General features: G+C 32.2%; 1 protein-coding gene across 2 annotated transcripts; it reads left to right on the top strand.

Moving 5' to 3' along the window:
• Positions 1-3,005: 3,005 nt before the first annotated feature.
• Positions 3,006-14,876, top strand: LOC111411718 (protein MANNAN SYNTHESIS-RELATED 2-like). 2 transcript variants are annotated; one of them, XM_023042298.1, is made up of 7 exons: positions 3,006-3,174; positions 3,897-3,975; positions 12,166-12,304; positions 12,391-12,458; positions 13,135-13,220; positions 13,587-14,163; positions 14,449-14,876. In XM_023042298.1, exons 2-7 carry the CDS (start codon positions 3,973-3,975, stop codon positions 14,722-14,724), a joined length of 1,149 nt encoding a protein of 382 aa, XP_022898066.1. In that variant the 5' UTR covers positions 3,006-3,174; positions 3,897-3,972; the 3' UTR covers positions 14,725-14,876. The 2 variants fall into 2 exon arrangements, with proteins under 2 accessions (XP_022898066.1, XP_022898059.1); XM_023042291.1 differs by lacking the exons at positions 3,006-3,174; positions 3,897-3,975 and adding an exon at positions 11,393-11,545.
• Positions 14,877-16,412: the final 1,536 nt, after the last annotated feature.

The raw sequence follows: 16,412 nt of genomic DNA, 5'->3' as shown, positions 1-16,412 counted from the left end.
AACGATATCAATATCGTTTCAATACAATTTTGACGACGTTGATATCGTTTTAGTTTAAATCATAACTAAAACTGCACGCATATCGTTTCAGTTAAAATAAAACGATACTTATATCGTTTTTGCTAAAAATAATGATTCGACCGTCCACGACCACCGAACATGCATCTGACATATGTAGGATGATCAAAATAGGTAATCAAGTGTGTTCGATCTCCCTTTAAAGAAACTATGAGAACATTTTTGTTCTCGTGATTGTATACCATTTTCAAACTATTCAGACAGAAAGTATTTTTGTTTGCTCTTTACAAGTCATTCGAGTGGTATTAACTCACTTGATGACCTCTTTCGATCGTCCTACGTATCCTAAAGGTATGATGGGTGGTTGTGGACGGCCGAATCGTTATTTTTATCCAGAACGATATAATTATCGTTTTATATGAAAAGAAACGATATCTACGTCGTTATACTTGTGATTTGAATTGGAACGATTTCAAACTCGTCAAATTTGTATTAAAACGATATGAATATCGTTACTTTATTTGTGATTTTGATACATAACGATATCAATATCGTTTCAATACAATTTTGACGACGTTGATATCGTTTTAATTTAAATCATAACTAAAACTACACGCATATCGTTTCATTTAAAATAAAACAATACTTATATCGTTTCTGCTAAAAATAATGATTAGACCGTCCACGACCACCAGACATGCATCTGACATATGTAGGATAATCAAAATAGATAATTAAGTGGGTTCGATCTCCCTCAAAAAAAACTATGAGAACATTTTTATTCTCATGATTGTATACCACCTTCGAACTATTCTGACAGAAGTATCTTCGTTTGCTCTTTCTAAATCATTCGAGTGGTATCAACCCACTTGATAACATCTTTCGATCGTCCTACGTATGTTGAAGGCATGACGGATGGTTGTGGACGGTCGAATCGTTATTTTTAGCTAGAACGATATAATTAATATTTTATATGAAAAGAAACGATATCTATGCCATTATACTTGTGAATTGAATTGGAACGATTTCAAACTCGTCAAATTTGTACTAAAACGATATGAATGTCATTACTTTATTTGTGATTTTGACACTTAACGATATAATTATTGTTTCAATACAAGTTTGATAATGTTGATATCATTTTAACTTAAATCATAACTAAAACTACGTACATATCGTTTCAATTAAAATAAAACGACAATTATATCTTTTATGCTAAAAATAACGATTCGACTGTCTATGACCACCAGTCGTGTATCTAGTATATGTAGGATGATAAAAGTAGATAATCAAGTGGGTTCAATCTCCCTCAAAAGAAACTATGAGAACATTTTTGTTCTAATGAAAATAAATGATATCTATGTCATTATCATTGTGATTTGAATTGGATTGATTTCAAACTTATTAAATTTGTACTATGACGATTTGAATGTCGTTGTCTTATTTTGTGGGTTTGATACATAATGATACTATTATCGTTTCAGTACAATTTTGATAACATTGATATCACTTTAATTTAAATTTTAATTAAAAAGATAATCATAAAAACGACGATTCGATCGTCCACGATCAATTATATGTAAATTTTAATTACATTTAATATCGTAGTTATAACGTTCTAGTGTAATCACTTCTGAAACGATATGTATGACATTATAGTTACGATTGAATAGGAACGATATCATTGTCGTCGAAAATTGTGAAATGACATAAACGTTGTTTACTTATTCCATAACATGCGCTTAAACCTGTTAAACAGTGAAGTAATGTGTATTCGATATCGGAATGACATATACATCGTTTTTTGTACTTCAGGAACGAGTTTCATGTTGTTATACAAATCAGTCAAGCAGAGTGTATTTGATACTGAAATGATATCGAAGTCGTTTTATATTTCAGGAACGATTTCAATGTCTTATGCAAATCAGTGAAACAGTGTCAGCAGCTCATTTCCATTCCACATTTTTATTAAGTTGATAAGTTATATTTTACGATTTCTTCAAACTGCAATATTTTCGTGCTGGCTTATCCGAATCGACTTTTTCTCGAGTTGAATAGTTCTTATTAATTACAAGCTTTAAAATGAGTACAAATTGATATACTGCATCGCTTTTTATTAAAATCTAATTATTGGACTTTAAATAAGATATAAATTTAAAAAAAAAAAATTTCTCCATTTTTTTCCAAAATATAACGATAAATTTATTTTAAAAAATTTCGTGTGTTATAATATGTGTCTAATGAATAAATGACTCAATAATTATTTTCGTCTAGTTGTTAGGTTGTGGACAATGTTAAAACTTTGATTGCACTGGAGATCAATTACGAAAAAGAGATGACCTGAAATTTAAGAAGAAGAGTTCGAATTCTAAGGAAAAGATGATTTTGAAGAGGAAGATTTTTTGAATTTAAAGGAAGGGAATGTTGTGTGTGTTAGAACATGAATGCATGGTTATTAGAGCCAACCCGATGATCAGCTAAAAAAAATTACCGGGTTAATGGTTCAATCGGTGGGTTATTGTTAAATTTTAATTTTAATTAAATTTTATTTTTGAAGTGAGAATAAAACAATTTTTTGAAATGTAATATATATATTTTGCTCATAGGAAACAAAGAACCATCATTTGCCATAATGGTTGTGAAGTTAAAATATTTTCTTGCATTCCAAAGTTCAAGTCATGGCTCCAACAAATTTAGAAAAAAACTCCAATTTCTTCTTCATTTTTGTTTTACAAGTTAAGGGTAAAGAAGTCTTTTGACACTTTTAAATAATTAAAGCTCCTTTTATTTTTATAAGTTTGGTCAAAGGCCAATTGAACAAAATGTACATTAAAGTGGCCTTCCCAACTCATTTTCCCAAAAAGTTACTCTCTAAATTTAAAGATACCACAAATATTTATATTTTGAATTATTAATATTTATTCATTATTTATTTAATGCCCCCAATTAAAATAAATTCCTCAAATTATTGTCATCACGATCAATAATTGGAGGATTGCTACCACCCTACTCAAAACAAAAATTTCTCTCTTCCCTCGCATTTTTAACATTTTCCTTCCAATTTTCCCAAAACTCTCAAACTTCTCAGTTCTTCCAATTTTTCCAGGATTCTGGCCATAGAATTTCTGAAGAAAATTGCAAGCAAAAATGCATGAGGTTATTTATTTATTTTGTTCAACATTTTGTGCTTTTGCTTGTTTGTGTCAGACGGGGGTTGCCTGCGGGGGGCTTTTGGCTTGGCATCATGGGCGGCGTGGGTGGTTTTTTTTATGATGGCCGTGACTTCCGTGGGTGGGATCTTGATTTCGAGGTGTGGTGGGGGGTTGGGGGTGGTAGAGCCACCGGGGTGGGTTGGGCTAAAGTTCATTGTGAATGTATAAGTAAGATGCCCAATTTTTTATCTGACTGCAGGGGCTTGTTTAAGTGAAAAAAAAAAAAAATGATTCATATCAGAATTTACTGTAAACAGGGTAGTCTCAGAAATTAAAGATTTGATGTGAAGAAATCACTATAAGGTGATTTATATAGCACCGTCTTTACCTTAGTGCTCCACTTTATCTCAATTGAACCTTAGAACATTATTTGTAGACTTAGATATTTATCATTTGGCAGAGAAATATTTATTGGTTCTTGCTTATTATAGACAATAAGCGTAGTTTTAACCAGTAATGAGGTATAACGTGCTGTTGTATGGGAATCAAAACGTATTATGGAGAACTTTTTATTTTTTTCATTATTATATTGCTTTCCATTAAATATGTCACATATAAGTTGTGCTTTGGTTGGTGCTTTTAAAGAATCTAAAGTGCCATTTTTCACAGGACCAAATTTTGTCCCCACAATATTTATAGCTCATATCTTTTATTCTTGATAAACAGTTCTACATGAACCTCTCAACTGGGTTGAAAGATATTGTCTGGAAATCTGACGATGAAGTTACAGATGAAGTGAATAATGGTGAGTTATGTTAATTAAATAGAATATAAATGAATACTCTGCATTTACTTAAGTAGTAGTTTCTGCACTAGTTCTGAATATGGTGCGATGAAGAAATGTTGAATAGTTTTTTCGCCGTTAATTTCTTTTCGTTCTTTTTGTTCTGGGAGTAACATTAGTAACTATAGAATGAAATTTCTTTTGCGTGAAGAGGAATAATGATACTAGATTAGATAATATTAGATTTAATTGTCTTATTATCACTTGTTTAATATAATGTTATTCCAACAGAACCTATAAGTGATTGATAAACATTCGTCTCTATAATTTTTATTTTCTAGAAAATAGAACTATGTTAGAGTCCGATCTCAAGCATTGCTGATATTTTCACTTTCTAAAAACAATTGTGATGGGAAATTTCCTTGCTGAATTTTGCGACATAGTAGATGTTCTTCCCTATTCATCACTGATCATATTTCTCCAACTGATTATTAGATGGAAATGTCAATTGTTGATGGTCTTCAACCATTGGAATTTAACATGCATCAATGAAACTTTTTGTTGCCATAGGTGTTCTTTTATCGCAATAAAGATCTAGTTAAAAATCCTGAGGGGTAGTTCAGTGGTCAGACATTGTGTTTGCTCCCAATGGCCACCAATTTGAATCCTTTTAGGGTCATTGAGGTGAGTACTCGACTATAAATTTTAGGACCCCATGTGATTAGTTGAGGTGCGCGTAAGTTGGCCTAAACACTCACGGTCATTAAAATAATAATAATAATAAAATAAAGATCTAGTTAAGAGATAACATAATTGAACATTTCTGAATCGAGGGACAATTTATAAATTTCAAAGTTTTGTCCAAATAAGGGAAAATGTGGATTGCTTCTTCCTTGTAAATGTAACATAGATATCCAAGTATTTCCTTTTCGGTACAAGTTAACGATAAAATAAAGAGTGTTGATGTTGCCTTAAACTCTTACATTAAGGCGTTTGTGTGATAAGCACTGTTAGACTGTTTAAAGTTCAACATCTGAGAATAAAGTTAATTAATATAGTCTCAAGTTTATGGCTAAAGCAACACCCGACTAAAAGAACAAGCACTAAGCAATCAAAAACTCTTATTACAGATTCCAAAGAAAAAAAAGACTATGAACTAAACAATTTACCACTTCACGAATGTCAGCTTGAAAATTTAGCTTAAGGCGAAATGAAGAGACAATGATTTAGACGCTGTAATTTACAAAGTTACTCATTTGTACAAATGCAATAAACACACAACTTTAAACAAGAACTCATTATGTCTATGTTTAGATGGCTATAATTAATATTGAGAATAGGAATTTGGTTTTAACATCTTTGGTTGTATAAAATATTTGAACTTATTACTACACAATGCTTTGAATTTGATTTTCTAGGTGTAGGTAGGGTTGGATAGAATCGAACCGAATTGGACTCGAAATTTTAGGGTATTTAGTAAGTGAAATCGTCGAGTCCAAATTTAATTATGGAACCGTTCGGGTTCAGTTTCATTTAATTCGGTTCCTAGGTTTCATATTGTAATTAAATTTTACAAAGCTACTTTAATTCAACAAATGATATGTTCAATCTTAGCTCTTACAAAATAATGTAATCCATTTTTATGTGTCTTTTGCATCTCTCTTTGTTAAGTTTTTCATAGATTTGATCGCTAAATTCATAGTAAAAGGAAGATAGCGAGCTCACAATAATTAAGAGAGGCGTTGTTGAGTTTCAATTCGATTCATCTAGAATGGTAGAAAATGCACTATGGTAGAGTAACCGATTTGGATAAAACTTAGGTCAAGTCTGAAAATTAGAAATATGAAAACATATTTTTGGATTTGAGCTAAATTAAGTAGTTAACAAATTTATTTATAAAAAATTTAAAAATTAGACTTATTTAATATAAATAAATCTATTAAAAAATTAAGGAAATTCGATTTTCATTCGGTTATTCGATTTTTGATCTAGAATTGAGAATTGTACTTAATCCGTTGTTTTTCGATTTAGATACCCGTTCGGGTATTTTACTTACAAAGAACTGCTCGGTTCGGTTCGGTTTAGGAGTTTTGTCCAGCCCTAGGTATAGGAATCCCTCTAATAGGATATATTTTGTTTTCGTGAAGTGTTTACATATTATCCAAGTATCCGATAACATGCATCCTTCCTGAATCAAGGTTCATGACTTTTCATTGGACATAACTCTTGATTCATCTAGGAACTGATGCTTAATTAAGAAAGCGAGCAAAAATATAGATAATGGAAAAATAAGACATTCTTCCTTGCAACACGAAGTAAATTTATGTAATATCTTTTTCGACAAGAATTCTCTCTCTCTCTCTCTCTCTTTTTTTTTTTTTGGGATGAAAGGGTGTCATTATTGAATGTCAAGGACAACTAAGTTGTTAAAGAGAGAATACTATTTTTATTTTTATCTTTAACGTGTCTCTAATGTCATATTCATTTTTTCTAAAGGTTTGACCTTTAAATTTTTTCATAAACTGGTGGCAATAACTTGAAAAAGTACAAATGATATCATACTTATTATCATTGTCTAATGAAAAAGTATAAAAAATAGTGGGCGAAATTAGTATTTATATTCATAATGTTCAATAAACATGTGATTTTCATTGATGAAATATGCTAGTTTGTATTTTGATGATGAACCCTTCTATTGAATCCATAGTGTTAATTTATATTTAATCCATGAATGCATATTCATGAAAAATCTCTTGTTTGCTGATTCATTGTTTTGCTTAGAATATTTTGTAATTATATGAAACGGAAGCCTTCATAATATGAGAATGCCACTCAACATGTAACCTACAATAAGTGTTCAAGTGTGTCATTGCTACTAATGAGCATAGCTACAACCTCCAGCTTGCAAGACAATAGAGTGACAAACTCTTAATAAGTAAGCACATTTTCTTCTTCTATTTAAAAAAGGTAATGAGAAGTGTCTAAAATAATTTAGGCCCCATTTGATTCCCATTTTTCTAAGAATGAGAATGAAAAATATAGCCGTTACGGGACTCACACAAGGATAGAAAGTCAAATATGATGGCTTGATGTGATGGATAACGGTTATATTTTTCATTTTTGTGGCCAAAGAATGAGAATCAAACGGGGATTTAGGAAAAGAATAATGTGTTTAAACACCAATTAAAGTGATTATATTATTCAAAAATCACTTACACACACCACTACCTCTCTAATTTAGTATTTAACAAACACAACATCAAATTATCTTTTTCTTATTCTCTCTCGTGCACTATCTCTTCCTCAATGCCTTTTCACTTTCTCTTATTCTCACTCATACATACCGCAGACATATAATATATATACATGTTAATGACGGCTCTAAATGTTCTAGTATGGTGGTGGTGATAATATCATAACATTGCCCAGATTTTTCTAAGCAAGCTGTGAAAATCCCAGAATTTTCTGGTTCTTTTATTTTTTATAATTTTTCTTCTTAAAATGTCTTTGATAATCTTTTAAACCAAGGCGATATAGAATAAATTCACCATAAAACTCATGAATATATTATTGTTAGACAAACGTTATGTTCACCTAGTTAAATATTAAACTCCTTCATCGAAAAATATTTATAAAAAACTTCACATAGACGATGTGTCTACTTATCTTTGTAAACATTAAGTTTGTTAAAAATTTCTCAAGCCACATTTTTTGCTTTCTTGCATGTTTCATATTTTCTTCATCTTCCTTTTATTTAGGGCGTGTTTGTTTCTCATTTTTGCAAAAATGAGAATGAAATATATAGCTATTATGGGCCCCACACAAAAGATAGAAATTCAAATTTGGTGGCTTGATGTAATGGATAACGGTAATATTTTTCATTTTAATGAAGAAAGAATGAGAAACAAACAGGGGCTTCATATAATGGAACAATTGGAATTCATGTTAATTAATTGCAAAATACAGCAACCCATAAGCGGAATTAAGTAACATAAATGTTTAATGAAGAGCTAAAATGTTCCTCGTGAAAAAGGGACAAACTAATATTCCACAAGGTCCTCCATCTCACAAAATAATAAAACTTGAGGCACATTTGTGAGGCATATGCCTTATGTCTGAGCCTCAAGGGGCCTAAAATTTAAGCCTGTTTGTCTTGCGTTTTGTGTACATTTTGTTATCAGCCTTGGCTTTTTTGGACAATTTTTTTTATAATCTAGAATATTTTACAAGTATTTTTATTTTCCTTTTTTGTCTTTACATGAAGGTGAAGGGGAAGGGGAAGGGGAAGGGGAAGGCGAAGACATGATAGCTAGTGGAGAATGATGACAAAGAATGAGCAGAAACAAATAGTGATGAGAAGGATGACATTGATGATTCCAATAAAGATTCTATTATAATTTTATTTTTTGATTACTGACTCTTGAGAACTTATTATTTTATTAATATATTATATTGATGTTTGCAAGCTAGACTTCCAAATTTGATGTTTTATTACAGATTTTTAAGATTATTAAGATTTATAAGAGCATATTTTAGCATTTTTACATCATTTTATATACTTATTGGTTTGTCTTGAGGCCTATCCCTCAAGGTGCCTCAAAGCTTGTGCCTCGCCTAAAAAAGATAAAATGCCTAGATAAGTGATTAAGCCTTTTTAAACAATGCATCCATGTATAGCTGTACACTTTATGTTCCATTTAGCTTCAAACAATACAACCATTTGCAATTTTGTGTTGGTACAACACTAAGAGTGCACGCCCCAACATACATCTATACTACATGGTCAAGCAGCCCCTCGGGGCACATGCCAGTGGTGCAAAGGATATGAGTGAGGTAGTCTCAGCCTTGCTGGCAGCTGCAGTGTGAGGGTTCGATTCCTGAAATATGAAATTGGACTCTTTGTGGGTACCAGTGTATGGCAAGCTCTTGTTCTCTGACCTGTTGGGGCACATCCCACGATTTACCTCCCTCATGATACTCCAGGAGTGGGGCGGTGGGAGCTTCCAAGGTTGGGGTTCAACCTTTTTTTTACACGGTCAAGCATAATGGAAAATTTTAAGTTTGGTGATGCTAACTTAAAACTTAGATGTAGAACTAGCAAGTTTGGCTATTAATGTTTTAACCTACTTTTTCTAAAGCTTAAGTTGTTAAACAAAAGATGCATTTATTTTTTAGATTTAATCTTTAAGACCACCCCATTCGTAGGTGAGTTTCATCTATTCATTAACGGTTGGACATTTGCACAATTTTCGTAAGTAGGTAGCAGTGAGACTTGAACTAAAGACATTTGGATACTTTGATATCATGTTGAACAGTCTCATTGAAAAACTTATGCTGTTAGAAAGGAGAAGTGTATTTATTTAAATTCACTCTTTTACATGTATCTATAAGAAGAGATATTTTACATGGAGAGAATAATTCTATGCTTTCCAAACTTGTGTTGAAGAGAAAAAGAATAGGAGAGAATGTTGCCTTGCTTTCCCTTCCTAAATAATAGCTAAATATCTCATTAGACAATAAATGAATAAAAGAAAGGTTTGTTCCCGTAAACTCTAATATATGGCATTTGTATGATATCCGTAAGCATTGATTAAAAGTCAATCAACATCCAATAAATAGAAGTATAGAGACTGAAACAACATTTGTCTAAAAGTTCAAGGCTGAGCACAATCTGGCTTCTATAGACCCCTAAAATCCTTTACAAATTTCCCACTAAGAACTCTAATAATTCTACCGTAAGGGCATTTTGGTACTCGGTATTAGACTGAATTGGATACCACAATGGATAAGATTTAGCTTCCTTTTCTTCTTTAAGATTGTTGAGCGTTGACAAGTCCACCTTAGCCGTTCTTTGAGCATCTCAGAATTAATTAGGTAGAAAGTGGTATTTTCCATAACTAAACTACAATGTATTCTAAAGAAGGGGATACAAATTAACAACTAAACCATTTCATGCGTGATTGTGTGTGATTTGAGATAGAAAGAATGCTTCAAAACTATTGCTGTTTGAACAAAATATATATGTAATTCCATAAAAAAGATATCTTGACACAAGTTCATTGCTTGCATTTAATAATGATTATCATCGCCATGAAAGGAGGTTTTATAAAAGGTGATAAATAATAATTAAACTTTCCTTGTCTATTATTTTCCCTTAAAGTTTTATAATAAGCTCTAAAGAAAGATAAAAAATATTATTTGAACTACTCATCACTGATTTTAATTGGAGAAATAAGCTTTACAATTCTAGAATAACTCTTCTATTGAATCTATAGTGATATTTCATATATTAATAACTTTATGCTAACAATAATGAGAATTCTCTTGTTTGTTAATGCATTCATTTGGCTGAATTCATTCCATTTCTTTATAATTAAAAGAAGGCCTTCTCCGTAAAACAAGTTGTCTTATGCATGGAAGAAAGTACAAAAGAGAGATGTCAGTAGACCTGAAGACCTGTCTGAATGTGGCATTCATACTGATGAGGATTGCTATAGCCAACTGCTTGTGATATAGTAGAGTGACAGACCCCTTAGTTTATGAATAAACACACACATTCTTCCTCTAATTGGAAAGGTAATGAGAAACATCTAATGTAATTTAGGAAAAGAAAGCCAAATATAATTATAGCAAGGCAATGTAGAGCTAATTGAACTCATGAATTGGATAATTGAGACAATTTAATTTTTACTAAGTTCATTAAATATGTATATGATGCATGCTTTTTAGCTCATAACAATTATTTCCACAATGAAATGTTCTTTGTTGTCCATAAGCATCACGTGACATTGATTCCTCCATAAATATATGGCAAAAATACTTTATATATTTAGCTTTATTGAACTATTTGCATACGTGTTGGTACCAAGTTTGTGCATGCACACACCTATATACTATGTTACATGTTCACTGGTTACACAATGAAAAATTTTAATCTATACATATACCCAATGAATAGCCTTCTTTACCCAGCATATTTATTAATACATGTAATAAATCACTTTCTCATCATCAAATAAATGAATTAACAAAAGCAGCTATTGGCAACAAATACAAAAGAAATCATAGAATAGAAAGAGTCACATTGTGGCTAGTCAGTGACTCTAGAAAAGCCCTCAAAAACTACTCTTCCATTTGACATAGCCATCTACTCTCCCTTGCGTAAATAATAGTAACTATCTTTATGGGGGAAAAGTTATCTGCCACCGTTTGGATTTTCTTCCTTTTGTGAATGCATTGCGATCATTTTCTAGCTGTCTTAATTGTCGTCTTCTCAAATTTAAGCCTCTTTCTGTTGTTTTCTGCTGTCCAGCCTATTTTCAGGCGGTGAGCACTGTCCTTCTCTTATGGCTGATAATCAGACAAAATCATAAAAAGAGAGAACCTGCATATTTATATATATATTGGGCGGGGAAGAGTAATAGTATATGTACGCACTGAGAAAGAGAGAAAAACTTGAGATAGAGAGAAGAGAAGCGAAAGAAAAAAAATGGCAGTAGATTTAAGGCAGGTGATGGGAGGCATACTGACATTTTCTATGTTCATAATGCTTGGAAATATGGTTAAAAAAGATCATATCGATCCATTTCTGGTCAGTTTTTTTCTAAAATTTATTATTGTATATTCAACTCAATGATTGAGGCGTGGTTATATTCCACTATCTATACAGTGTCTGTTTACTACACTCACATATTACATAAACTGAAACTTATATAAATTAATTCTATTCATCCCTTTGTTCTTATTTTTCAAATATTTTTTTCTTAAATATCGCTACTTCAGATCTGGCCAACAGAGTATGTGATAATATACTTGGTCTAAAACTGAATAGTGTAAAGTAGAAGCCAAAATTATTATTTTTCCCTATTTCATTACTTTATGGACAAGATTAGTTTTGAAGTAAAAGTATATTTTTGGATTGAAGTAATTAGAAGAAGTAGAATAATTAACTTAAACCATTCATTACCGTTTTGATTCATGCTGATTTCTTTGTAGGAAGTAAATCTTCTATTTACAAATTTGAGGAAATGAAAATTCATCAATTTGAATCCGTTAAATGTCATTTTATTAAAAAGGGAGTCACGACAAGTTATTACGCGGTAAGAACAGAGGGAGCACAGAGGAATGAACAAGAGATTTGAAAACTTTGTGCATAGAAGTTAAAAGTTAAGTGAAAACAGAATAGGCTCAAAATTTCATATTTTTTTGCAGGAACCAGTACAGCAATCTCAGACGATCAACCAACACAATGCAAGCAACACACAAGGGGTTAAGCTGAATGAAAATAGTTACGGTCCGTTTAAAGAACATAATGAAGTACCAAAACCATGCTGGAAAATCCCCTCATTCAGTAAGTCCTTAAATATGACATAAATTATGCAGAAACGTTTAGTTGTAGCTGCTGCTTCATTCTTCATTATTCTGTTCCTTTTGTAGAAGAAAAGCAATCCAGCGGATATATCTTGTTTTCGTTATATAATGGTCCGGAGCACCATGCTTCACAGGTATGCTATTTTTCCTTCTTTTTTTTTTCTTTTTTCTTTTTTGAGGTTCTGAGAAAAAGGGGGACATTATATAATATGTATGCGATGCATAAAGTGGGTTTGGCCGACCTTCCTTATCAGCACAGCCTGTTTACTGGGAAAAATCCTTGTCCAGCTGGGCTATTCGCCTATGGCATGCGTGGGTCCTTTTTATTAGGAAAAATATGGGTCCACTTGGGCATGCTTGGTACAACTAGGAATTTGTTAGTTGAAGATCATGCTTGTTTTCTTCTTTCCTCTCTCTTTTATTTGTTTGTATGAGTGGTGGGAAATGATAAGCTGTTGAGACATCATCATGTGGACTTGATGCCAGACTACGAGTTTATAGCTAGATGCTTGACTATTAGATCAAGTCCCTGATTATCATGTCTGTATTAAGACATCAACGTGAAAAAGACAAGTCCTGACTTTTTTATGAACAAAAATCTCTTGCTGATGCAAGGGATACTAAGCCAAAAGCTTTTCAAGGAATACAATCTGGTAATCAGGTTGCTTCAGTCAGACCAATGACCTCTGGCAGGCTTTCAAACAAAGTTTAAGAAGCAAAAAGTTTTAACTCTTCTGATTGCATATTTGTTTTTAGTCTGGTTGTGTGAAGGAATGTCCATTATTATCTACTTTTTTTATTGTCTCTCAGATTGCAAATGCTGTGGTCGTGGCTAGGCATCTTGGAGCAAAACTTGTGCTTCCTGACATTAGAGGGACCAAACTGGGGGAGAAAAGGCTAGTCCATGCACTTATCAACAAGAATCTATAATTATATTTTCTTTTAGTTCGTTGATGGTCCAAAGAATATGTCAGACCCATCTATATTTAATCAGACCAATATCTCATATATAATGCTGTAAAAAAATTTAAACATCAAAAGAAGTGTCCTGTGAATATCAAAATGAACAAATGAATTACTATAAGCAATCTTCCTTGCAATGAAATCTTTTTTTGAATCCATGACACGGTTATTGTTCTCTGAATTTTGTTTCATTTGATATGCTTACTATTTGATGAAGTACATGTTTCATGAGCCTAGTAAAAGAAAGTAATAAGAAAAATCTCTAAACAAAAATTCTATCATATTTGAATCGCTTTCAGAGACTTTGGAGAAATCTATGATGTCAAGAAGTTTGTGGCAAGCCTGGATGGAGTAGTCCAGGTAGCCAAGGTTAAGCCTGCTGAAATATCAAGCGTGAAAGCCACTGCTGTAAGAGTCCCAGATAGGGTCTCCAAGGATTTCATTACTGCCACAATCAAACCCATATTTAGTACCAATAAAAACTTGAGGCTTGCTACTTACTTTGATGCGTTATCCATGGAAAATTCGAAAGAAACCGTGGACTCGAATGCATACCAATGCCTGGCTGCATTTGGAAGTCTCAAGCTGCAATCAGATTTGCTTGAATTGGTCGATTCAATGGTTGGGACACTACGGAGCATGAGCCAGAAAATGGGTGGGCGCTTTGTAGCAGTGGACTTGAGGTTTGATATGTTGGGAAAGAAGAGGTGCCACAAAAATGTTGTTTCAAGTGAACGCTGTTATAATGCTGAAGAAATTGGTGAATTTCTCAACAAGATTGGTTTTCACAAGGAAACAGCGGTATACTTGACTCAAACTGGATGGCATGGTAGGCTCGATTTATTGAGGGATATTTTCCCTAACACATTTACAAAGGTAATGCCTGCCCTTCTTGTGTTTTGAATCTTAGTTGAAGATGTTATAGCTTTTGATTTAATTATGTGCCCATCATGCTTAGTTCTTGCTCTTTTTGTCATCCTACATGAGCTGCTGTTTCAAATGATCCCACGAGGAGGTCTCTCTACATTTCTCTAAATATATCAATTCAAGAAAGGCGAACTTTTTAATGAACGATTGAATTCCCTTTTAGCTGAATTGAAGAACTTCTTTACTCATTAACCAGTCGATCTCGGTTCACTGTATGCTTTGAAATTGTAATAGGATGCAATCGTGCCTGCTTATGAGAGGGCAAAATTCATGGGCTCAGAGGGTCGTGAATATGAACAATTCATCGACTTCAACATTTGCTCACAAAGCGATGTCTTTGTACCAGCGTACCCCAGCCGATTCTACGCTAGTGTAGCAGGGAACCGAATAGCTTCGGGCAAAACACAAATATTTGTTCCTGCGGAGAAAACTTCAGAGATAGCCAGTCATTATCTTTCTCCGTACATAGCCAGAAAAAGCCATTTTGCACATTCTTGTTTCTGTGTTTAACTGAAATTTTTATTGTGTCGTGGCAATCATGTCCAATTGTGAGTAAAAGTGTTGCCGATACCTCAACCTTCCTCTTAACTGCAAATGTGATTTGTCGACAAATGTTCAAAGAGTGCTGTATATTTTTATATTATCATGTTACTTGATTCTCAGGCTTTGATCAAAGTGCTCAAATTTCACATTCTTAAATATAACATGTGCTAACCAATAATGACTTCAGAAGAATTGCCTGATGTTTGACACAGAAAATGACCCAATCTGTAAAACCTCTTAAAATAAATTTACATGTCTGTCCATTCCACTTTGATCCGTGGCTTAACTCAATGGGATGAATTTAATCCTTATAATTAGGTGGGTTAACGGGATAAGTGATTTTGTGTTGCATAACAGCGAACCAGTATCCCCCGCCTTTCACTTCTGTTAGAAACTGTACCCTCTAACCTACTCTCTCTGTGTGCTTCCATTTGACACTCGTTCTTGTCAAATTTTAATGGTTAGAATATTGTTTTTTTTAAAAATGTGTGGTTGAAAAAGAATGAAAAGTTTTTGATTTGCGTATAATATTATTTTATACGAGATTGTGTGGTTGAAAATAAGAAAAAAAATGAGAAGAAAGATGGGAGCCAAACGAGATCTAAAAATCAACTATGCTAGAATTACAGTTTATTGTACAATTTGGTTAACAAAGGGGCCAAGTGACGGCCCAATTGTACAATAAATTTATACAAATAGAATAATTCATTTAAAATAGCTTTAAACAAAAAGTAGATTTACTTATACATTAATAAGTTTGTTTTCATATAAATAATTTTCTTATTAATAACAATTTAAAAAAAGCAAGATAGTATTTTAATATAATGTATTGCTTAGCCCTTGTTTAAGCCCTACTTTGAGAGGAAAAATGAATTTTTGAATAGTGTATTAATGGAAAATGTGTGGTTAAAAATAAGAAAAAATTTTAAATTTACGTGTAATATTATTTTATTAAAGAATGTGTGATTGAAATTATGTCAAAATACTTTAGCAGAATTCATTTTCTCCAAAGAACGGAGATCAAACAAGGGCTTAATTGTTCAAACATGTTTCTAGACAAAATAAATTTATATATAACTAACTAAGTCAGTCTTAAAATATTTTTTTTTTTTGGCTCATCAAAGTTAAAATAAGTTACTTATTTGACACAAATATAAGAATTACTTTTTTTTTTAAAAGTAATTTTTACTTTAAATAAGAGAAAAAGTAAGTTATTCAAACATAAATGTCAGAAAAAAGTTGCTAAAAGTGAACTTACTTTTTCTTATATGTTCTTTTAATATAGTATTGTGCCAAACTTCATATTATAATAATACAATTAACCAAATGTATACGTATATCTGTATATCTGTGTAATGTTTAGCTAAAAGTGGTCAAAATAATGGAGAGACAAAGTATAAATTTAGAAAGAGTGACGCTCATGCTCTTCATCACTTGAGGTCCTCAGTGAAAGACCCTCAATTTCTCATTGAGATTAAAGTTCAAAGATTGAGAACTTGGGGATCAAATTGGAATCATTTCAGTTCTTCAGAATCAAACTGAAATTCTGGGAAAAAAAATAGTTGATTGAACGAATGATGAACTTATTGTGATAATACGAATTATTTGAGGTTTGGAAAGCAAATTGGGACTAAATTGTAATGCTCGAAAAGTTC

Source organism: Olea europaea, chromosome 2 (genome assembly GCF_002742605.1).
Source record: "Olea europaea var. sylvestris chromosome 2, O_europaea_v1, whole genome shotgun sequence".
Classification (NCBI taxonomy): Eukaryota; Viridiplantae; Streptophyta; class Magnoliopsida; order Lamiales; family Oleaceae; genus Olea; species Olea europaea.
Note: the sequence above shows the minus strand (reverse complement) of the source record. Positions and strands in the feature narration are given on the sequence as shown.

Excerpts from the sequence above, each read along its gene's own strand:
- LOC111411718 (XM_023042291.1), top strand. The coding sequence starts at position 11,444 with ATGGCAGTAGATTTAAGGCAGGTGATGGGAGGCATACTGACATTTTCT. Across the intron at positions 13,221-13,586 it reads ACCAAACTGGGGGAGAAAAG|AGACTTTGGAGAAATCTATG; the intron begins GCTAGTCCATGC and ends AATCGCTTTCAG. Across the intron at positions 14,164-14,448 it reads TCCCTAACACATTTACAAAG|GATGCAATCGTGCCTGCTTA; the intron begins GTAATGCCTGCC and ends AAATTGTAATAG.